The 24,455-nt window shown below is 42.6% G+C and overlaps 3 protein-coding genes across 4 annotated transcripts; 2 read left to right on the forward strand and 1 right to left on the reverse strand.

Annotated features, from left to right (window-relative positions):
* Positions 1–519: 519 nt before the first annotated feature.
* oser1 (oxidative stress responsive serine-rich 1) lies at positions 520–10,046 on the reverse strand. Its single transcript, XM_056274063.1, has 4 exons — positions 9,692–10,046; positions 8,788–8,897; positions 8,251–8,367; positions 520–2,013 (listed from the first exon to the last, which is right to left on the reverse strand). The coding sequence occupies exons 2-4, from the start codon at positions 8,862–8,864 to the stop codon at positions 1,035–1,037; spliced, it is 1,173 nt and encodes a 390-aa protein (XP_056130038.1). The 5' UTR covers positions 8,865–8,897; positions 9,692–10,046; the 3' UTR covers positions 520–1,034.
* Positions 10,047–11,578: 1,532 nt separating this feature from the next.
* Positions 11,579–18,320, forward strand: manf (mesencephalic astrocyte-derived neurotrophic factor). Of its 2 annotated transcripts, none has more exons than XM_056273885.1 (4): positions 11,579–11,809; positions 13,681–13,808; positions 15,223–15,364; positions 15,908–18,320. In XM_056273885.1, the coding sequence occupies exons 1-4, from the start codon at positions 11,719–11,721 to the stop codon at positions 16,090–16,092; spliced, it is 546 nt and encodes a 181-aa protein (XP_056129860.1). In that variant the 5' UTR covers positions 11,579–11,718; the 3' UTR covers positions 16,093–18,320. The 2 variants fall into 2 exon arrangements, with proteins under 2 accessions (XP_056129860.1, XP_056129861.1); XM_056273886.1 differs by lacking the exon at positions 11,579–11,809 and adding an exon at positions 13,235–13,467.
* Positions 18,321–19,911: 1,591 nt separating this feature from the next.
* rbm15b (RNA binding motif protein 15B) lies at positions 19,912–23,690 on the forward strand. The gene has a single exon (XM_056274797.1). The coding sequence runs from the start codon at positions 20,121–20,123 to the stop codon at positions 22,662–22,664; it is 2,544 nt and encodes an 847-aa protein (XP_056130772.1). The 5' UTR covers positions 19,912–20,120; the 3' UTR covers positions 22,665–23,690.
* Positions 23,691–24,455: the final 765 nt, after the last annotated feature.

Consider the following 24,455-nt stretch of genomic DNA (forward strand, 5'->3'; position numbering starts at 1 on the left):
TGTTAACGCCCACCATTTCTTCCTTCAGTTATGAGGAAAAACACTGGGGCTTTCTACGCTGCATTCTGTGTTTAACGCAGCAAGCCTCGGAGGAGCACATTGTGATCTGACTCATCACAGAGTTCATGTGAAAGTGTGAAATACTCTGCAGTTCTCGTCGAGGTACAGCGTGATCGTAACAGTTTATGTTAACAGCTTTCCTGTAAATTGGTGTGTGATCTAATGTAGGTCATCCACACAGGTCGCCTCATTTCACCGAGTTGAAACACATGTAGATGTCTTCTAATCTGTAACAAATGTACGGCAATTCAGAATGTTAAAAACATACATCTGCTTTTAACCATGTTCTCTCATGTAAGTGAAGGACAGTCTGTCTGTTTTACAGATCAACACAGCTGATGGGACTTGACAGGTAGCAGAGGTCTTTGTGGACCTTTGCTTATGAAAACCCTGAAAGATGCGACAGAACTACCAGCTTCGCAGTCTCACCAAAAACAAATAAAATGACAAGTCATCAACTAAAGAGAGCTTGCCCCTTTATTGAGTGAACTGAATCTTCCAGAAAAGTGACTCTCGAGGTCACAACACAACAAACATAATCACACTTGGCATTAAAATATTGCTTATTACTATTCTTAGCTCAGTTCTTCGAGATGATGCACCAAGCGCTTTGGCAACATTCTTTGTAAACCCAATAAAGAAATAATCCATACAGAATGAAAGGGAGGAGATAACACTCAAAACTGATGTGAAATAGAAGTTAATGTACTTTCTCAGTTTTAGAATGGAGGATGGGGGGGGGGGTCAAAACAGAGAGAAAAAAAAAGACCATTGAGATTTCACCCTGGGTTAACAACACTTAATTGTGATTATTTAAATTACAACGCTCACAAAGGAGCCCTTCTTTTACCGTTTTTCAACATTTCACATCCACATCTTCCATCTAATCTTAGAAATGGAAAATGATAATTTTCTCTTTTTCATTTCCTTCTTTGATATTGTAACTATCTGTAATCTTATTAGAGAAATCTGTCTTAAGTGTACATCATTTCTGCCATGTGTGACATCTTCTTGGGGATATACAGGTAGTACTCCATGTAGCCAGAAAGGTCCTCTATCGTGATGTCATCAACGTAGGCCCGCGCCTGCTCCGAGCATGAGCGAGGGGAGCCTGATGACAGTGGCGAAGGCGACAGTGATGACGGTGATGTGGCTGTGGTGGTGGTATTGCTGGAGCTTCTATGAGTTCTGGAGTCGTTTTGAGGGTGGCTTACATGCCCAGCATCGTCTAGACCTGGCTGGCTCCATTCGCTCTCGGAGATGACATTGCGGAGCCCTGTGAAGGAGTACACCTCGATGCCCTGCCAGTCCGGTTGAACGGGCAGGCATTTGGACTGGCACTGGCATGTAGACCCTGCCCCCTGCCCGTCCTTTTCCCGATTTTCCTCTCGATTGGGTTTCTCTCTCTGGGAACAGGAGCACAGTGCGCAGGAGCCTACTGTGGTGCTGCCACCATGGAGCTTTGACAGTGCCTGGAAGTCAGAGGCTTCGCCAGGTTTGGATCCCCTCGGGCCTGCTGCACCCAAGCCTTCCCCATTGCAGGCATCCTTTTCTTGGCCGCTACCTTTAATGGCCCGAGCCGTTCCCGCACTCCCGCAATTCTGCCTCGATGTGACTATAGTAGTGCTGGGCATCTCTTGGGATAAAGAGGGGGCAACCACAGCTCCTGCTCCAAACACAGGGGGAGGGATATGGCTGGAGGCACCCAAGGAAGAGAGCTCTTTCTGGGCTGAGACAGCCAAGGTAGCGGGGGCTCTCCTATCAGCAGCGTGACAGGGCTCCACAGACTCAGGCACGGCCAAGCACTGATGCTTCAGGCAGCCACTAGAGGGCGACAGTGAAGAGGTTGCAGTGCTGCTGCAGTAGGTAAACTTGGGCGGGTGGAGGATGGGAGACTTTGACCTGCGACGCCTTTGGCTCCTGGATGTTCCTCTAGACGTTTTCCTCATAGAGCTGAGAGGGAGGATGGAAAGTGTCGATAGTAGAGAAAGAGAGGGAGGTGGGAAATTAATGTAGGGCAAAAGAGTGAGACAGAAAATGACAAAAAAAAGACAAAAACTAAATTTCTGCAGTGAAAGTACTTTTTCCAACAAACATGCTGACAAATAACTGTTACTGAAGAAATTCAGAGGACCAAGGAACAGATGAGACTTGGAGGTGTACCAAAGAAAATTACCTTTCCAATTGCAGACAATACTTCACTGTGGCAGATACCATCACTAGCGCCACCTGATGGGTTAATATAGAAATACATGGTACCCACTGGTACTGTTGAAACTGCAGTTGGACATTTGTAGCTCCCTATTTGATTTTTTCCCCTCAAATTCTGTTCCATTTTTTCCCCAATTTTCGGTCTTCAGTTTTTTTTTATTTCAAATTTTTGTCTTTTTACCCGTATTTTTACTGTAAAAAAAGCTTGTGTAGTCAAGTAAAATAATGAAAAGAAAAGCAAACTGGCAGCGTTTCTCAAAACAAAAATATATATTTTTTTGGATTTCCCTCCCCCCCAACTGTATCCGGCCAATTACCCTACTTGTTCGAGCCGTCTCGGTCACTGCTCCACCCCCCTGCCGATCCCAGGAGGGCTAGAGACTACCATGTCTCCTCCGATACATATGGAGTCGCCAGCCGCTTCTTTTAACCTGACAGTGAGGAGTTTCGCCAGGAGGACATAGTGCGTGGGAGTATCATGCTATTCCCCCCAGTTCCCCCTCATCCACGAACAGGCACCACGACCGACTAGAGAAGGTGATACTGCAGCAACCAGGACACACACCCACATCCAGCTTCCCACCCGCAGACACGGTCAATTGTGTCTGTAGGGATGCCTGACCAAGCCGGAGGTAACACGGGGATTTGATCCGGCAATCCCTGTGTGGTATGCAACGGAATAGATCGCCACGCCACACAGTCACCCCCTCAAAAAAAATTTTTTAGATTTTTTTTTGGAGCCGTCGTCTTCTAAAATGCTGGTTGGTCTGACATTTTTTTCTCTATCCCATACAGGCCCACATCCATTCAATTTGCACCGCTGAGCTCTGTATCATCATCTGCCTGACTGTAACAGCTCATACTGTTTATCAAATCTTAAAAATCTGTGCATTTCTGTGTCAACATCTGATATCTGTTTATAACTTTATCTCCATTTCGTGATTAAGTCCATGTTTTCTGCATCGTCGAAATCAGTGGGGTGCAAAAATGTGGGCAACCTGGTTTAAATGTCTGTTACAACTGATGTCTAAGTGATCAAAATCAAACCTGAACTCTAAATGGTACAAAGTTAAACATAAGACCTTTCCGCAAATTTAAAACAAAAAGAGTGCTTTTTTGTTTTTGTTTTACGCTGTTTTTAAATGATAAAAAAAGGACAGGGCAAAAGTTTGGGAACCCTTTTGGATTATTCGTTACTAGAGATACACCGATTGATCAGCTGGTGACCGGACTCGGACGATTTTCAGCTTGATCTGCCATGACCGGTATCCGGCTGGTCAGTCTCAGATATATCCGATTCTGTGCCGGTCAAATTTATAAGGATGCGCTGCACGATGGTTCACATTGTGCACACAGTGGCACAGACATTAATATCACAGCCATACACACGCTAAAACGTGTCACTGAAAACCGTTGTTTACTTTTGGAGAGTAAAACATGTTAGACAAAGTGGGATATATTGCAATTCATTTTCAGATGGATTTTATTTGTACAAAAAAAAAAAGCTCTTTCCAGTCAACTGGAGAACTTTTTTATTTTGAGATGATTTAAAAGATGGTTGTGAATCGAGCTACGTTATATGGCTTGGAGACAGTGGCACTGATGAAAAGACAGGAGGCGGCAGAGTCGAAGATGCTAAGATTTTCATTGGGAGTGACGAAGAAGAACAGGATTAGGAACGATTATATGAGAGGGACCGCTCAGGTTGGACGGTTTGAAGACAAAGCAAGAGAGGCAAGATTGAGATGGCTTGGGCATGTGTGGAGGAGAGATTCTGGGTATATTGGGAGAAGGGTGCTGAATATGGAGCTGCCAGTGAAGAGGAAAAGAGGAAGGCCAAAGAGGAGGTTTATGGATGTGGAGAGGGAGGACATGCAGGTGGCTGGTGTGACAGAGGAAGATGCAGAGGACAGGGAGAAATGGAAACGGATGATCCGCTGGGGCAACCCCTAACGGGAGCAGCGGAAAGTAGTAGTAGTAGTATGAGTGAGAGAAGGTCTTGTAACCTGGTGCAGTTTTGGAGAAAATGTCTTTATGCATGCTCAATAATCCAGGTAAGAAAATCACACAGTTGAATCACTTCATCTGGACACGTTTATTGAGAGAGAAATGTTTCATCACTCATCTATGTGACCTCTTCAATCTCAACTGACTGCAAGTATCCCCACCCTTATAAACAACACAGTGGCATAATGACCGAAAACAACGATTTATTCATATGCAAATTGCCGTGAGCATTGCCTAGTGTTTCAATGGCCATGTGTACTATTCACAGAAGATTTGGGAATGGTTGCAATCAGAGCATTGTAAGATGGCGATAGATGTACTTACTCTTAGGTCCCCCCTTCGGTTCAGGGATGATCGTTCCCTCTTGACATACTAGATGGCCTCTTTGACTCCCCATTCAAACCAGCATTCTTCCCTATCAAGGGGAGCAGCAGGGAGCAATACCAATATGTACCCTGCCTCTGCCAAATGACTGAGCTAAGCAGGTATGGGCTTGGCTAGTACTTGGGTGGAGACCTCCCAGGAAAACTGAGTTGCTGCTGGAAGTGGTGTTGCTGGGCCAGTAGGGGGCAGTCTTCCTTCTGATCGGAATAAAAACAACAAATAACAAATCCCAATGCCCCAGTGCAGTGACGGGGACATTGTGCTGTAGGAGATGCCGTCCTTCAGATGAGACGCTAAACCGAGGTCCTGACTCACTGGTCGTTAAAGATCCCATGGCACTTATAGCAAAGTAGGGGGTTCCCTGGTGTCCTGACAAAATTCCCAATCCGGCTCTCTCCATCTGGCCACCCAATTATCCCCCCATGTAATTGGCTCAATGATTCCTCCCTCTCTACCTCAAGCTGATGTGTGGTGTCCGTTCTGGCACAAAATGGCTGCTGTGCATCACCCAGGTCGGTGCTACAAATTGGTGGTGGTTGACGTGAGTTACCCCCATCAATATGAAGCGCTTTGGGTGTCTAGAATAAAGCGCTATATAAATGTAACGATTATTATTATTATTATTAAGGATGTGCACATCCTCTTCCTTGAAAGAGTTGCCAATGGCCTGTAGATGGGTGAAGACTGCAGAGTCCTGGCCTGACGTGTTAGCGCTTCTGTGTTGTGCCATCCTCTTGGCCAGCGTCCGAAACCAAACAGACCCTAGCCAAGAGGATGGCACAACACAGAAGCGCTAACACGTCAGGCCAGGACTCCGCAGTCTACACCCACCTACAGGCCAGTGGCCACTCTTTCAAGGGTGAGGATCTCCACATCCTTCATAAGGAGGAACACTGATTTGAATGGGGAGTGCAAGAAGCCATCTATGTGAAACGTGAACAACGACCTCTGAACCGAAGGGGGGAGGGCAAAGAGTACATCTGTCAACATTTTACAATGCTGTGATTGTAAACATTCCCGAATCCTCTGTGAATAGTACATATGGCCATTGAAACTCAAGTTAATGTTCACGGCAATTTGCATATAACACTGATCGTTGGTTTCGGTCATTATGCCACTGTATTGTTTATAAGGGTGGGGATACCTGCAGAAAGTTCAGACTGAAGAGGTCATGTAGCTGAGTGACGAAACGTTTCTCTCTCAATGAACATTGAGTCCAGATGAACTGATTCAACTTTTGTCGATTTTGGAGAAAATGTAAGTTATTTAATAGTAAGTGTTTTATGATGAACATACAATTGAAATTTTCATTAAATAAAAGTTACAAAAATGTGTATGCTGTCAATTGTAGCTCTTAGAAAAAAATTGGAATGTCCAAAATTGGAATTAACAGGATAGACTTAAAAAAAACAATACAAAAACGAATTGGCCAATAAAATTGCAATCGGTGCATCTCTAATTGTTACTTTTTAAAAAAGATGATTATGAAGGCCCAGACCCAGGTGATTTACTCATTAGGGCTTCACTGTAGAAGGTTTCTCTGTCTGTCCCGTGTATGTATGTAATAATAATTATGTTTGTCAGAGCCACTTTTACCTGCCCAATCAAAGAAAAAGTAGCCCAATCTGGCAACACTGCGAAGGAAAAAGAAAACAGGCGAACTTAAGGCTGAAGAGACCACTGCTGCTATGGCCAATCCAAGCGCTTCCTCCTTGTCTCATCCACCGACATTGTCATCAAGGGAGTGAGACAAGAAGGAGAAAAATCACTTTGAGAGCAAACTGTCTGAAAAAGACTAACATGACTACAGAATAAAAAGCACATTATAACGAACTATGATTCTGAACTCATTACTGTTACTTATTTTTACTTGTTAATGTTAATTCTTCTTTAATTGTTATATTCTCAAACTCTTTAATAAATCCTTCTTGCACCAAGCTGAATACTACTGAATGCATTAATTCAAATGTGGTACACTTTAGCGTTGAAACAGTTGAATTAATTTTTTGCATACAGTTAGTGTTACTGCTATTATTACTGCATACTACTACAATATTGATTGAGAGTTGCATATGAGACCAAAATGACATACTAAATAGTAATAGCAAACTGCAATAGTAAAAAGCAAATTTTTTTTTTTGGCTGGTAATATCTGTCCAGTAATTTTTTTTTCATCTACCAGCAACCTTGGGAAGTAAGCCAACAAGTGTACCTGGTGGTGTGATTTGTTTACATGTGTCCAATTGTGCTTTAGTTAGTGGTTTGATTTCCTTGTATATACCATAACAGCAGGCTAGGTTAGCCAGTGAGAGAAATAGACAATACTTACTTTTAATTTCCCTAACCAACATCAAGTCTTATTTCATGTTACTTAGTCAGACCTGAACCGTCTGTAACTTGAGATATAATTATTTGAAGTTTAATAGAGCTTTCACTTGTATTATAAACATTTAAGAGTGATACTGACAGGTTCTGCTCAGTTCTTTCTGGCAAAACTGCTTAACTGGGTTTCATCCATTAGCCTTGCAAAGGACCTAAGCAAACAAGAATTTATGTTTAGAATTGTACTGTGATCCATCCCATCTTGTTTACAGTAAAAAATATGTAAACTGCAATAATCGAAAGAAAATCTACAACAAAATGCATTTATGTGAATGCATAACACACTCTGTGTGTTGTGAAAGCTTAAAACCTGAGTATGCTTCTCTGGAAAGGCATTCAAACAATTCAAATCCAAACAAGTGTAGAAATCATTAAATAAAACCTCTTCACAGCATCTACTATACCTCAACACTGTGAGTCAGGGAACTGTTGGTATTAAAATCAGGACAGCTCAGTATCAAAGTTACAATGAATCCAATTTCCCCCATCCCTTGCAAGAATGACACGTCTGTTTGATTGAAAACCGAGGTTCTTCTTCAAAGGGCAAACTATATCCAACTAGGGTTCAGCTGTAAGCTCTCAAATAGCCTCCGATTTATTTTTTTCCTTTTTTTTGGATTTCCCCCCCTTTTTCTCCCCAGCTGTATCAGGCCAATTACCCCACTCTTCTGAGCCATCCCAGTCACCGCTCTTCCCCCTCTGCGGATCCGGGGAGGGCTGCAGACTAACACATGCCTCCTCCGATACATGTGGAGTCGCCAGCTGCTTTTTTTCACCTGACAGTGAGGAGTTTCGCCAGTGAGACATAGCGCGTGGGAGGATCACACTATTCCCACCAGTTCCCCCTCCCCCTGAACAGGTGCCCCGACCAACCAGAGGAGGCACTAGTGCAGCGACCAGGACACACACCCACATCTGGCTTCCGACCCACAGACACAGCCAATTGTGTCTGTAGGAGCGCCCAACCAAGCCAGTGGTAACAAGGGGATTCTAACCACCTTCCCAGTGTTTGTAGGCAACGGAATAGACCACTACGCTACCCAGATGCCCCTTCTGTTTTTTTTTACCCTTTACTCATCAAAGTAGCAAACCCGCTCATTTTGAGTAACATGGTCACACTCATTCCATTTCTCTTATTTTGAACTAAAAACCTTATGGTCCCAACATGAAATATCCAACATTTTAGCGAACATCATCCCAACTCACCCATGCCAGTTGTCCTTGGGGCAGTTGAGTTTGGGCTTAGTGCCACTGGCCTCAGGGCAGGTCCGTGAAATCGCTCTGGGAGCCAAGGATTCAGAAACATTCACAGTGCCAGACAAACTGAAGGGTAAATATAAACAGAGACATTATAGAAAAAAAAATGTTATCAAGAAACTTTATACCACTTACTAGCCAGTTACACAGTACAGAGCTACCTTTGATAACACTGACGCACACACACAATCACACATTACCAACATGCATACACATTTCTACACTGACGACCACTGACAGCCGATTTCACATAGGCTATTACAGGAATTCTCAACCAGTTTAGACTGTTCCATATATGTAAAATATATGGCATATGTTAAATATAAATATGTAAAAGCATCTTTACTCAAACACGTTAATTTCAGTATTCCTTGGGCCAACTTTTTTTAAATTTAAATATACAGAGAACGACTTAAGAAGCATTGCTTTGATGCCTTTACGTGTTATAACACTGAAAAGAGCTGCTTGATGCACACACAAACATACCTCTCAGCATCGACCCTTAGCTTCTTGAAGGCTGTCTGTAGAGTCTCCTCTTCACAGTCCTTTCTTCCTGCCTCCATGCTGGGAGGAGGCAGCTCTGACCAGCCACCCAGCTGAAATAAACACACACACACACACACACACACACACACACACACACACACACACACACACACACACACAAAATCAGTAGGTTTTATTTATGTACTTATTAGAAAACGGGGTTATAACATAAAATGCAACTTGATTGATTGATTGATTATAATACAGCAGTGCTGATTGGCTAGTGGTGTAGCTACTTTGTGTACAAATAAATTACAAACCTATCAAGGTGGTATGACGAAGCAGTCTGATCGTATAATGTTCTATGACACAGGCTGTTTTGTTTTTGTTTTTTTTTAATTCTGCTTTCAACATGAAAGCAACCTGGGCACTTAGTGTACAATAGGGATAATAATGTAAATTGCTACACAGGTGAAACGTTCGTGTAAAAGCCAGATTATTATAGGCAGTGACGAATCTGCAAATCTAAAGTGAAACTTTCCCTGAAGTCACGGTCAAATGAATAAACCAGTTTTGAAGAATAGCTGAATTGGTGCTGCAGCTAAAAGGACTCCTGATGAAGTAGCATAGCTAAACAAATTATGTAACCCAACGCTTCACAGAAAACAAATATAAAACATTTCACCCATCCATAGCAACCAGAAAGCGGTTGTATTCAAACACATGACGGGACCCAGCAATTGCTTCTAAGTCCAGTTACTTGCATTTTATTAAACACTCCCACTCAACTGGCCAACATCAGAGCGTTAGCTTAGCTCCTGAGGTATTCAGCTAACCAGTTAGCCAGTTGGCTATCCATGAAACGCTGCCTGGTCCTTATCGAACAGAGAAGGTGGATACTCACGGTTCAGAAAATCCTGGCCACAGTATAAAGAGAAAAATGTCCAGGGCATGCAGGAGGTTTCAGCAGTAAAATGCCCTCGAATATTGAGGTTTCCAGTGCGACTAGCTTACGGCTAGCTGTAGATCTGTGCCCTCATCGACTGTCTCCGCGTAAACACCGCAACTGTCTTTTTTATGCCCGTTTATAGTCGACACGACTCATACAACGAAATCGCCTGACAAGTAAACCATAAATTTGAAGCCACGGCAGTGATAACCGGGGCGAATTAAGGCCTCTTTCGAGACCTTTCTTCTCTCGGTCGCCTTGTTTACACTCGGACCAGTCGCAGTGACTCTGCAACAACGCGCACTGGTGGTGACGTAACGCTCACGAAAACATGCGCTTTTTGTCTTGACGTCACCCGCTGGTCCCTCGAGGCCCAAAATTGTTAAAATTTTTACTCCCAACACACTGAAAATGTAGACTAAAATGCTAAAATCAAATCTGTTGTGAAGAACTTTGCGTCGGCATCACAAGTCAAGGACATAGAAGAGACAGTCGGGAAACGCTGCGTGTTATGTGAGGGTTATATAACAGGCAGTTAGACTTGTGCAAGAGAAAATCAGGTTTGGCACTAAAATACATCCACCTCTCCTTTTACAGATTCACGCTATGCGCAATGTGTCAAAAGACGAGCAAGTTGCTGCCAACAAAGTTCAAAACTTTGCTGTGGCTTTCTAGGTAGTTCAAGGAATTGCACCAACTTTCTTGCAAACCCATACTAACACATACACGTTCACTTGCCCTATTTGGTCTACCTCTGGCTACTGTCTATGCCCACTTCAAAAGTCCTTCCCTCTAGGTCAGGACTTTGGCATGAACTCTCTTTTTTTGCACTAGGGTTGTAGACTTGCTTATTTGAGTCAAGGTCTAAACTCTTTCCCCTTCTTTCTTTGGAGATGGTCCTTAGATGGTCTCTAAACATAACTGGGATACTAATTTGTGGCACTGTCCACCTATTTTGGAATTCCCTATTATATGTCACTATTGGTGATCTACCTGTTGTGCACTTACATTAATTGCACTTGTCATGATATGCACTCTTACTATTCAGTGCTCTAAAAGGCCAATACGTTGACACACAAATATCTGCTAATTTCCAACTCTCATGTAAGTTGATTCGGGTAAAAACGTCTGCTGAATGAGAAAATATAAACAATGGCTATTTTCTGCCTGTATTCAAATATTGTTTTAGAGGCAACTGTTGTGATTTGTATGAGACGGGGTGCTGGGAAGCATATTTACTGATTTATTTATTTTTTACGCATTTGTTAAAGATATTTCTGTCCCTACTTATCCGTCCTTTTATTTAAAAAAAACTTGAAATGTATCAGTTATTATTTTGCATGCAGACAGGCAAAGATGTTATCATGAAGTGGTGAAACCAAACAGCGAAGGCTACAAAAATATGAATCTACAAAGTGAGTCCCCAGTTCAATAGTAGAGCTGCAAGATTACCTTTTGGTGATTGATAACTAAGATTTGGTTTCAACGTCTCTTGCTTTGAAAGTGTGTTGTCCATGATTAAAAAAAACAAAACAAAAAAAACAACAACAAATCAACCTCTAGAAGATTTATAAAAAAATAACCCACAGCAACAGTGTTAGGCTCTGAGTAACAGGATGCTGACAATGTTCATCTGACCGATGATTTCGGTTTCGATGCTTGCGAACCTCTATAATTATATGCATATTTAAACAGCGTACAATGGGCTCTAAACCAATCAGCATGCGCCAACTGGACGTTGCTCCCGGAATGTTACATTTCTGTCCAATCAACGGGAACTGCGTGGACTACTACAGGAAGTGTCCAAGAACGGAGCCAATGAGATGCCGTTATAGCACGACGTGGAGCAGGAAGCTCACGAACAGAAACTGTGCGTTTGCCTTACCGGCGTTCTGTTCTGGGTATAGTTTATGTGTATACATTCTATTTAAGTCATTTTCGGCCGTGGTTAAGAACTATTAAGCTAATTTATTCGTGTAGAAATGCTGTGTCTAAGTGGGTTATCGATGATGGCTATTGCGCTTGCTCTTGTGCCTAACAGCGCTGAAGCGTTGAAGGAGGGTGAATGCGAAGGTGGGTAACTTGTTAGCTGTTAGTGGCTACATTTTAAACCTGATGGCAAGCTTTGCCCCATTAACTTTAACTTCTCAATGCTGTACCAGAAGAAATGTTAGATGTAAGGCGTTTCGCAGGTTTTATGACACTTAATCGTTGATTGCTGGTTATTTGGGTGCTCTGAAACTGAAGGAAAGTAGGAAAGTAGAGTGCTTGAATAGTTGAGTCATAAGCCATCCAAAGAGCAGATAATTTCAATATTCTTTTTTTATTTTATTGCTTCTTTGACAGCTAATGGACAGTTTAAGTGCAGACAGCCACAGTAGTGATTCCAGTAGGGGTTATTTATCTAGTGAATTAACTTTGGCCATACTCATGGCCACCAATACATTAGAACGCTGTCTTGAATATGGAGTGATTGGAATGATAGAATAAGGGTGTTTCACAGTGCATGTTAAACTGGGAGGGGGGGAATCAGGTAAATCCTCTGAGCCTCAAAGAAGAAAATACAATGGTTTAATAGCTGAATAGTTGTGGTAAAATTTTGCAGTTATTTGGTCTGCCCTGGCCATACCAAATAACTGCGAAGGGGTTAAGACCCCTTGATAAACACAGCCCTGTTTAGTTACATTGTCCATGAAATAACTTAGTAAGTAATGCATGTAATGGATTATGCATGCTTTACTGTTGATACGTAAATATCTCTTTTTTTGTAATGCCCAGCTGAGAATTGCTTTTGCCCGCTATGTTAATGGTATACTTGCAAAAACAGCTGGCAACCAAATTCTGTGCCCAGGACACCTAAAGATTGTCACATACCTGCCAAATAGTGATTGATATTGGCTTTTGTTTGTTTATCCAGTTTTAAACCGGAGTCAAATTCCATGTATTTGCACACATATATGGCCAAATAAAGATGATTCTGATTTTAGCAGTCGGTATAAAGACCCACGTTTCTTTCATTTTAGCTGCTGGGGTGAAAACCAAGCTTTAAATGCGTTAACCATAGTGTTGATGACGTCCTCAAATTCACCAAACACTTTTTTACTTGTTTGGCAGTCAACTAGATCTTTAGGAGGTTAGGACTTCCATACGATAATAATAATGATGATGATGACGATGATCTTTATTTATATAGCACTTTTTCTAAACGTTACAAAGTGCTTTAAAAATGAAATAAAACCAGACAAGGCAGAAATGGAATAAATTAATAAGACCTTTAAAGTCACGCTGAGCTACCGTAGCCATAATTTTCCAACATTTGGGAACCGTCCATGTTTTCCCGCTATGATTGACTGTTGAAGTAGTCAGTGTACCTTCAATCCTATATTTTTAAAATAATTTACTGCTTTTATAAATATAACTTTTTAATAATTATCTGAACTAAACTATTTCTAACCTAGGTGAAAGAGCTTAAAAAGGGGGAAGTGAGTTCAGCCTACCTTTTTGTTACCTGCAGGATTATTCGTTGTTTGAATGCCTATTGGGCGGCACGGTGTTGCAGTGGTTAGCACGGTCGCCTCACAGCAAGAAGGTCCTGGGTTCAAGACCCGGGGTAGTCCAACTTTGGGGGTTGTCCTGGGTCATCCTCTGTGTGGAGTTTGCATGTTCTCCCCGTGTCTGCATGGGTTTTCTCCTGGTGCCTTGGTTTTCTCCCACAGTCCGAAGACATGCAGGTCAGGTGAATCAGCCACACTAAATTGTCCCATGTGTGTGTGTTTGTGTGTGGTGGCCCTGTGATGGCCTGACGGCCTGTCCAGGCTGTCTCCCTACTTGCCGCCCAATGACTGCTGGGAAAGGCTCCAGCATCTCTGCAACCCTGAGAGCAGGATAAGCGGTTTGGATAACAGATGGATGGATATTTTGATAGTTTTTTTTCTTTCTTTCAGTGTGTGTTGTCTTCCTGGGGAAGTTTTACCAGTCATTGGTGGATGACAAAGTAAAGTTCAACAGTGCAGACATTGAGAAGGCCATCATGAAGACCTGCAAAGATGCCAAGGGCAAAGATAATCGCTTTGTAAGTTAACTGGCCAATGACAGCTCATGATAGACTTATCAACTAATGTGTCAGTGTGTTCCTTAAACGTTAATGTAATCTGTTATAAAAAGATTAGAAAAGAGGACTGAAAGTGTCTCACAAGTTCATATCCTTAGTCTTTTTAAGTAAAAAAAGGTGGCCAGGGAAAGTGAATGATAAGGTTTTCCCTTCCAGTAAAATCTGCCGTCGGCGTGCCCCTGAGCAAAGATCCACCATTGCCTTTGTAAAGTGGATGTTTTCAATGCAATTTCAATATGAATAGCCCCAGATGGAATCGGACCCCTTACCGATGCAGTTTTGGGCCTCATGCATCATACATTTGGTATTAAGATTCAGTGTGTATTTAGATCTCTTGTCTAGATAAGAGTTAAACTTCTTAGAGCAATGTTCAAATGCACACAGAATTCCTTGCATTGGGAATGTGATGGATCTGTCAGAACATCTTCAGGGGTTGTCAGGTTCACATTGTGATTCAGTCTCTGCCAGACAAATGCAATCTATACACTACCTATATTAGCGATAATTAACGATTGACCAGAAAGTAGAAATGCCATCACTGTAGTTGATGTCCCATTCCAAATTTTGTTGTCCACTTGGACTCACTGGACTTGGGCATGATCCACGACCACCCTTTGTCATTCCTTTACCTCATCAGCAATGAACTAGTCACTGGTGAAGAAAACACATCAGCATTAAACAAGAGTGGGGAAATTTACAACAATTTCATTTCCACCAACAGTCAGTGTAATTGGCCCATCATGTTGGGTCCAGTTAACAAAGGCTAAACACCTGGGACTACAAATATTTCCTCCATTTTGCTTATTGTTTTGCTTTACATAATCGGTTATTAATGATTTGAGGGGGATGCCCTTTTGTATGCCAAACAAATATAGATTTGTATAGTATACAAATCTATCTTTGTTTAGATTTGTATGCTATACAAATGTGTGAGGGGGACTCCAACATGGCTAAAAATCTACAAAACTGAAATAAATGAACCTTGAATGCAAAAGGAACTTCCATTGAATCTTAATAAGTGCAAAGTAATAATTTGCATAGGAAAGCAAATAATGAACACGGTAGCTGCCAAGTTGTCGGAAGCTTCAAGTTTGTTTTGCATTCAAGGTGCTTCCAATCTTTTCCTTTTTGTAAATGAAAAGGCATGGATTGAATGTGTCGAGCTACAACATAATTTTTAAAGTCACATGAAATGTTTATGTTGCGGATATGTCAGTATCCTGCTGGTAAGCTCTACTGAGGTAGATGTGTACATGAGTTATAAGCCAGGTGATTGAGGAAAAAGTGAAACAAGATGGGGTGAAAGAGCACAAAGGAGAGTGGTTTTAGACCAATTAAATAACTCTTGTTGCATTCCATCCTTCCTGTTCTCCAGTGTTACTACATTGGTGCGACAAGTGATGCCGCCACCAAGATAATTAATGAGGTATCAAGACCACTCAGCTACCATGTCCCAGTGGAGAAGATCTGCGAGAAACTTAAGAAGAAGGACAGCCAGATCTGTGAACTGAAATACGGTATGCCCAGAGGGAAAGGGGTTTGGAGTTGATGCTCTTTTTTTTTTCTTCTTTTTTTTTTGCACACTTGAATGCACATGAAATCTTTTCATACACTCTTGGGTCATTTGATATAATCTGTTGTTTTGTGGGTGTTTGGCCTTATCAGTTAATAATAATAATAATAATGCATTTTATTTGTGGGTGCCTTTCAGAGCACTCAAGGACACCTTACAGAATCCAGTAAAAAAACAAGCAGCACTGTATCAGACAGCATAAAATCAAAACAAAGCAGGGTAGACAATAAAAAGTTAATACAACCGATAAGTATAAAATGATCATCTGCACAAAACTCAGTGATGCACAGTGAACGGCGGCATAATGATGAAGACAAATGATATGTAACGAAGATCCTGAGGCAAATTTAGCCCCTTTTTGTAACTGTCCACAAAACTGAGCACCCTTGGTTTCCATTGAAGCCTCAACACTTTTACGAATGAGATTGCCTGATTTTGACATATTAAGGAATCTTACTTTGTGTCTGTGTTTTTTTTGCCCACGCAGACAAGCAGTTGGACCTGAGCACAGTGGACCTTAAGAAACTCAAGGTGAAAGACCTGAAGAAGATTCTGGAAGAGTGGGGGGAGTCCTGTAAAGGCTGTGCTGAAAAGTCTGACTTCATCCGCAAAATCACCGAGCTCATGCCCATGTATGCTCCAACAGCTGCCAAAGCACGGACAGATCTGTAATGGAGAAAACCCAGGATGGAAAAAAAATAACACAATCTCACAACTTTGGACTTGGACCAGACTGCAATCTGGAAAGAAAGGGTGGATGTTTTTGTTTGTTATCTTTGTAAGTTTTCTGTTGGTGTACACTCATCTTCTGTCCTGGATGGATTCTAAGACATAGGGATTGGCATATTTATGTCGTTAGTCGTATGCTAGGTTTTCAAATCAAGTATAAGGGGAATGAACTAAGTGTTCAAAATAGCATGGAAAGCCGGGGTGGAATCCACAGCGTGAATGCAAGCAAAAGATACAGGAAAATACATCATATGTCATGGGAGTCCAACATTTGGTATAAAGTTTTGACTCAGCTGGTCAGTTTCTTTCAAGCCAAATGAGTCAGAAAATACTGTCTTGCCATGTTCCTGGTAAACTTTAAGATCATAATTTAGCTATTCCACCCACAACCACCATCCAACCCTAACCCCTTAAACTTTTCCCATCTGCCCACCAATTCTATAGTCCCTCATTTCCATACTCTGTTTAGCAGGGCATGAATGGTTCACTGGACTCCATGATAGTGAATGCATATGGATTCTGATCCATAACGGAGAGGGGGCATTCTATAAGCTCTCTGACTCATAATTTTAGATATGGATGCAATTGGTGCATCTTCAAGGTCATCTCTGGTTTTGCTGTGTTTTATGTGAGCCACTTAGCAGTGTGTTCAATGCCATCAGTAGGTCTGAGGTGGAATTGGAAGTGACTGCTTTCCAATGCAGGGGCTGAGTGAGTTATGTCACAAAATTGCCTACACTGCCTTGCAGAAACACAATCTGTTTTTTTTTTATTTCAACCTCTAAAATGTTCTTTCCAATCTGTAGCTAACTGTTTCCCATATTACAGTAGATGTTTCATGATCCAAAGATGAGCAAACTCAAATGCAAACATGTTTTGATTTGCATTTAGAAATAATAAAACAAAAATCAAGCAGGTTCTTCCTGTTACTTAGAATATTGTGGATTTTGAGATAAAATATTTGCAGGACACAGATGATATATGATTTAACCAACTACTTTATATTTACTTGAATGAAGGCGGGCCTAAACACGATAAGTTCATGCTGACTGGTAAAGTATTAACCTTTTGTCTATGCATGTTCAAGGTGTGTTGTTGCAAAACTCATTTCAGATTTATATTACATGGCACATGCTCTGCAGATTACCCCCCCCCTGCCCCAAAAATTAATGTCAGATTAGTCTGTGTTTTAATACACATGCTTGTACTGGCTGGTAATAAGGAGCAACATGGTAAATCCAATGTATCCCTACATAAGACATAATGGCCAGGGCCTTGAATCAAACTTCGACCAACTTCTGATGGTCCGTGGTTAAATTTCAAACAAGAAGCGGGGGCTCTGAAGGGTACCATAGAGAGAGCAAAGAGTGAGTACACTTATATTAAGATTTTGTGTAATAGTTTATGGGTGAATAACAGTTTTGAAGGCCTACCAAATTTCAAATCGGGTTAAGAAATGTGCCATTTTTGTTGCCCACCTCAATGTTATTTCTAATGGTAAATTACGGTTTTTGTGTTTTTTGGTTTGTTTGTTTTGTTTATTTCCATCCTATCACATCCTTGAGGGTTAATTTGCCCTATAACTTGTTTACTGTTGTGAACATTGTGCCTCTCTGAGAGCACATCACCTCTTGTTACCTTGCCTCCAAAGCCACCAAAAATTGGGGTCAATTCACTTGCGACATCATCCAAGTTGTACACTACATACTACTTGTGCCCTGGAAATTTAGGTTTCAAGTTGGGCTTTTCAAATGTTGAAAAACTTTTTGCATGAAAGCTTTTCATTTAAAGTCCCTAATGATTGGAGGTAATTTCTTGTCATCATTCAACAAGTCACCATTCAGTTTTACCTGTCAAGATTGAATTGAAACTGAATTGACCCCCCTTCTCCCAATACTGAATTCCACCCCCTTACTGTATGATTGTTCAGAAGGGATATTGTGTATAATATATAGATTATATATAATGTTTTTTGTGAAAGAAAGTGTGTACTTGAGTAGATGGCAACAGAAGTGTGATGCTTGTCTTGATGCCACAAATATCAAGGCTAAAATTTTATTTCACCTTGATGTTTCTTGAAAGGCCTCATATTTTATTTGAAAGGCCTCATAGTTTATTACAACTGTGCTACTACTACTCAACTTTTTCATTAAAATAGGTATGAAAACCTTGCACTTGGAGTGTTGAGATGTTGTATCCTGCTGCAGTCTGACCAGCTGTGTAGTCAAGGGTAAGCTCAATTTACCCACCTGTAAGATATATTTGTAAGAATATACCAACCTCTTTATGCATGCTCAATAATCCAGGTAAGAAAGTTGAATCAGTTCATCTGGACACAACGTTTATTGAGAGAGAAACTTTTCATCACTCATCTAAGTGACCTCTTCAGTCTAAACCAAAGAAAGTTGAATTGGTTCATCTGGATATAATGTTTGACAGATACGTCTTGATGCATGCTCAATAATCCAGGTAGTTCACATTCATATTGGCTTATGAAACTGATCGATGGTTTCGGTCGTTAATGCCACTATATAAGGGTGGGGATACCTGCAGTGAGTTGAGACTGAAAAGGTCACTTCGATGAGTGATGAAACGTTTCTCTCAATAAACGATGTGTTCGAATGAACTGATTCAACTTTCTTTGATATTAACAGATACGTTTCATCACTCATCTAAGTGACCTCTTCAGTCTAAACTGACTACAGTTAAATAACGACTGAAACTAATGATCAGTTTCATACGCAAAATGACTCATGAAATTGATTGTTAGTTTTGGTCATTATGCAACTGTATTGTTACTGTAGGACATGAAGGAAAATAAGCAAGGAAACGTATCTGGCCCTGATGAGGGAGCACAGAAAGATCACATTTTAAATGTCAAATTCCCCTCTCTCGCCTGCTGAGAAATGCAATCGATTAACAAAATCATGGACTTGAGGGATGTGTTGAACATTGGGTAGAATACATTTTGTTGGCCCACTTTTACAAGATGAGATAGGTCTTGGTGAAATTATTTCACGAAAGCTTTGCGATTGGCACTGATCTTGGGACAAGGTCATCAAATTTTTAAAAATGTTGATTGGGGTAAGTGAATGAGAAATCCTTCTCCATTTGGCGCGCGCGCGCGCGCGCACACACACACACACACACACCTGACTATGCAAGTGAAGCTGTTCAGTTGACAGCAGCCAACAACTGTTTTGTTGTAACTGACAGGTGTGAATTTATGTAGGCTAAGTGGTGTGTAGGTTCTAAATGTGAAGGCTTCACTATGGAAGAACATGCATGCTCAGTCCATTCATCCCTGGATGAGTAAATGTTAAAAAAAGCTTTTGCTTCACATGAGTAATTAAACTAAAAATGGTGGTCTTTCATCAAATTAATGTTCATATGCGGATAATTACAAATGAATCATTACATTGAATACTCACGTGGACAAATTAATTTTAACAATGAGTTTTTCCATTCATTAAATTGATCATACGCTTTCTCTAAGGATTCCATTATTTCGTTGACAGCGTCGTGTCTGATGCTTCCTTTTTTAGCTATCGTACATAATACTTAACATCGTATCCCTATAGAAGGCATTTAGCCTACTATATAAAAAACATCCGTTTTTATTACATGTCTCAAAATACAAGGGTGCAAGTCTGGGAAATGTGGGATGCGTAAGACATCATGACGCAAGCTCCAAACACGTACTGCCAAACCCCGCCCATGGGGGGGCGCGCACATTCCTATTGTCCAAGATGGCGGCGTTGGTGCAGATTTTTTGATGCTGACATGATTTTAAACGACTTTGTCGTTTTATTTCTGAATATATGCAGCTGTCTACCATTTAAACTTTCATCCATCATTCACCGAAACCCTCGTTTGCCGTCTCAGTTTTGCTAACATCCCCGGAATCGCCAAACAGGGTAGGTTTCCCCTTTGCAGACGCCGAAAAGTTTGGTCTCCATCACCATTTGAAAATGAAAAGACAGGCCGGGAGAGAGACTAGTCCGTCCAGGGCTTTGGCTAAACGAATACGGGAAAGGGACCGAGAGAGTGCGCGGAGAGAGGAGTTGCCTCCGCCGCCGTTGGCTTTGCTGCTGGCGGATAGCCGGGCATACCACAAGCGGAGCCGCAGCAGGGAGCGGGAGAAGCCCCGGCTGAGAGAGGACCGTACTGCGGCCGCCTTGGAGCTCCACCACCGGCATGAACTCGGGCTCCTCGGCCGTCCTCCGCTACGGACTACCGCGGCGGACATCGCCGGTTCGAGGCCGGGCACTTTGGAATATAAAACACTTCTTATTAGTAACCTCGGCTCGCAGGTTCCCGACGAAGACGTCGAGGACTCGCTGTTTCACGAGTTTAAAAAGTTCGGTGACGTTAGTGTGAAACTCTCGCATACACCAGAGCTGGGTCGGGTGGCATACGTGAATTTTCGGCATCCAGAGGACGCCAAGGAGGCGAAGCATGCTAAATCCAGCAGGTTAGTGTTGGGCGATCGTCAACTCAAAGTAGAGCCTATGTATGTTAGACGGAGGAGCGTCACGCCGCCGGATGTTGGTTTTTTACCTCTGCACGTCCCGTACCCTTACCGGCAGCGCTCCCTCTCACCCCCGGGGCCGGGGGTAAGTAACCTCAGAGAGCTTAGAGCCAGACAGTATGCCTTGGAGAGTCTGGGTCTGAGCAGAGAGAGGGAGAGGATCTTGGATTACTATGGTATGCTGGATGAGAGGGGCCGGCCCTATGGCCTCCCCCCCATGCCGGTGGTGGAGGATTTAAAACCTGAAGATGATCAGAGAGCAACGAGCAACCTTTTTATTGGAAATTTGGATCATAACGTTACAGAGGGGGAGCTCAGAAGGGGTTTTGATAAGTATGGGATTATTGAGGATGTCGTGATTAAGCGTCCTGCAAGAGGCCAAGGTGGAGCTTATGCTTTTGTGAAATTCCAGAATTTGGACATGGCGCACAGAGCCAAAGTGGCCATGCAGGGGCGAATGATCGGTGGCAACCCGGTGAAGATTGGATATGGTAAAGCTAATCCCACCACGCGTCTCTGGGTCGGTGGTCTTGGGCCTGGGAATTCCCTTGCTGCCCTTGCACGTGAATTTGACCGCTTCGGTAGTATACGAAATATTGACTATGTTAAAGGGGACAGTTTTGCTTACATTCAGTATGAAAGTTTGGATGCAGCCCAGGCTGCCTGCACACAGATGAGGGGTTTCCCTTTAGGAGGCCCTGAGCGCCGTCTGAGGGTGGACTTTGCCAAAGTGGAGGAAAGTCCCTCCCGTCCATTTCCCCCAGGTTATCAACCCCCGGTGCCGCTCCCCGCCCACTATGAACTTCTTGGTGAGGGGTATGGACGCCACTGGAGCCTTGAGCGGGAACTACGAGGAGCTCGAGATCGCTCCTCACCTTCCCCCCACAGCCTCCTCTCCCCGAGAGAAAGAGAGAGGGCCCTGCTGGAGAGAGACTATCCCAGCAGTCCCACACGCAGTTTGGAAAGGAGAGCAGGGGGAGTGGAGGCCTTTGGGAGAGGAGGGAGAAGTGCGAGGAGCCGCAGCAGGAGCAGGGAGCGCTGGCTGAAGGAGAGGGAGGAGAGACGGACCAGGAGGAGGAGCAGGAGTAGGAGTCTTTCCAATGACAGACTGACAGAGGAGAGGGAAAGAGAGAGGGAAAAGGAAAGGGGGCGGTCCAAGATTAGAGGCCAGGTAGGGCCCGTGTCTCCTGAGGCCAGCCCAGACCGGGCACGGGTTCGCGCACCAGACTCTACCACAGAGCCCAGAGACCACTCTCCGGACAATGGCGTTGGGGCAGCACCTTCTGCCATCAGTGAAGAAGACCCAGCTCCACCCCATAGCCGCCACCACGTCAAGAGATCTTCCATGGAGCATCTTAACAACCATCACCAAAGAAACAGTGATAGCACTGTGAATGCCAGCTCTTCTCCAGTGCTCACGAATGCACAGGACTCCCCTCCCAGTACGCTATCTGAATACGCCCAGGCCAGCCTTCCCAAGTCTTGGCACGGTTTCTTTGCGCTGAAAAATAGCAGCTTCCCCACAGACCTGTACTTGCTGGAAGGGGGCTCCTCCTTCTTTAATGCTGTGATGAAGGACAGCCTGAAGCTGCTGAGCCAAAACCAGCCCAGTCAGTTGAAGATTGCTCAGAGGCTCCGCATGGACCAAACCAGACTTGATGAGGTGACGCGGCGCATCAAGCAGGGACGACCGGATGGCTTTGCAATCCTGCTGGCACTCCAAGGCCCAATAGATCGTCATGCCCCTCCACCTGAGCCTGGGCTTCAGGTACGCTTGCTTCGTCACCTTGTGACTTACCTGCGGAACAAAGAAGCAGCTGGGGTAATAAGTCTCCATGCCACCAGAGAGGGGGGAACCGGGGCAATGCTGTATGCCTTTCCCCCTGGGGAGTTTTCACAGCAATACCTCCAGACAGCCAAAAGGACTGTGGGAAATCTGGACGAGGAGCATATGGTTATTGTGATTGTCAGTGACACTAACTGATTTTTAAAGTGCACTGGCATACACTGATAAACAATACATGTGCATACATTTACGAACAATTGAGCACACACACACGCACCACACACCCAAGGGCACAGGAAAATGACGTTTGCTAACTTCCATAATGACACGGACATTTTGTTTTTAGATTAAAGCAAGGACTTGTAATGTTTTAGTGAATCAGTATCTTAAAAACAAAACACAACCAATAACACTACATCTTACTCTCTATGTCTACTCTGGTTTGCAAGATAAAGAAGAGTTTAGCACTCCTTGGAATGATGGTAAATGCAGTTTTAAGGGATTGTTGTGAACACTAAGGAGTGAGGATATAGATGAAAAGGCCTGCTGTATCTACAGGCACCTCTGTTTCTTTTATATCCTAAAGCTGTAACATAACACTAAATTTTAAGGGGTTGTTTATACACAGTGTGCTTTATCTAGGGATGGGTACCGAAACCCGGTATTAAACAGACACTGGTGCTAAATTATTAAGACGGTAGTATTGATAAGCTCTGATGTTAATGGTTCTGATATCTGTATTGTAGAAATTGAGAAAATAAATTTCCTGTTTATTTAGGCTACATAAAAATTATCTTGCACCTTTTAGCTCACCAACTCTGTTTCTAATTTGCAGTAAGATTAAGACATTTGTCCATGTTGCATTTTCACTATTCCCAATCTCTTTCTCAGAGCCTGTCGTATGTGCGAGCCAAAGGGCAGGTCTAGCTCTCTGCCTGTCTTTCTGATGCGTGCACACACACACAGCCTGCTCTTAGTGACAGTGGCGGAGAGAGAACTAAAGGTCAAAAGTCTGGTTATACTTCACTGGAGTCGATGCTGACAATGCTCGTTGCCACAAGTACAAGTCTTTTGCATGTAAGGGCGGAAACAAAAGCAATCTTTGGAGACATCTAGCGAAAGTGCATCGAATACAGGCGTGAAAATGCACAGGTTTCGACTGCCTGGCTCGTAGTTCATCTCTCGTTGCCCTTCCACCTCAGGTGTGTTATGTGTGCTAGCAGCCTAGAGCCCACATGGAATTAACTACATTATACAAACAGGTTGATGATTAAAAGTAACACTCTTTCCAGACATGAGAAAATATGTCAATGTTAATTCTGTTCTTAATTTGTTTTGTTTTGGGGTTTTTTCTCCTAAAAAATAACAAAGAACTGATAAAGAGTACCTTACCGGATCGATAAGCAGTATCGGTAAGAGTTGTAGTACCATTATAGCGATACCCATTCCTAGCTTTATGTGTCTGGTGTTGTATGATACTGACCAAGTCTTCAGGCTATATTTAACACTAGTGGGAACAGGAGATACATTCATCGCGATTGTACTGTATATGAGATGGGGAAGTTTGGTGCGGCTGCTTTTGCAGGTTTAACATTTAATCCTGTGTTTTTGAATGCATTGCCTACTATAGCTTGTTGGGACAGGATATACTACCCCCATGTGATTGTATATTTCAAATAGTGTTTTTTTTTTAAAGCAAACCATTCCATTTTCTCTTTCAGTTTGAGAGGTGTGTATTTTTACAATCTGTTTTTGCATGCAGGAAAATGAAAGGTTTTTTTTTTTTTTTGGTCTCTAAATACCCTTGCCTTTGGTTTAGCTTTTTAACCACAGATGTTTGTGTGACTAAACTGAGGCAGTTTTTAACAAAGATGTTTGTAATTTGCCAAGGCTAAATTTCAACACTTCTCATGTCAGATTGGGATCTGGTCACATTACTTGTTAAAATGTTATTGCTGTCACTATTTTAAACTATTTTAACTTTTTTAG

The sequence above is a fragment of the Lampris incognitus genome, chromosome 2 (genome assembly GCF_029633865.1).
Source record: "Lampris incognitus isolate fLamInc1 chromosome 2, fLamInc1.hap2, whole genome shotgun sequence".
Lineage (NCBI taxonomy): Eukaryota > Metazoa > Chordata > Actinopteri > Lampriformes > Lampridae > Lampris > Lampris incognitus.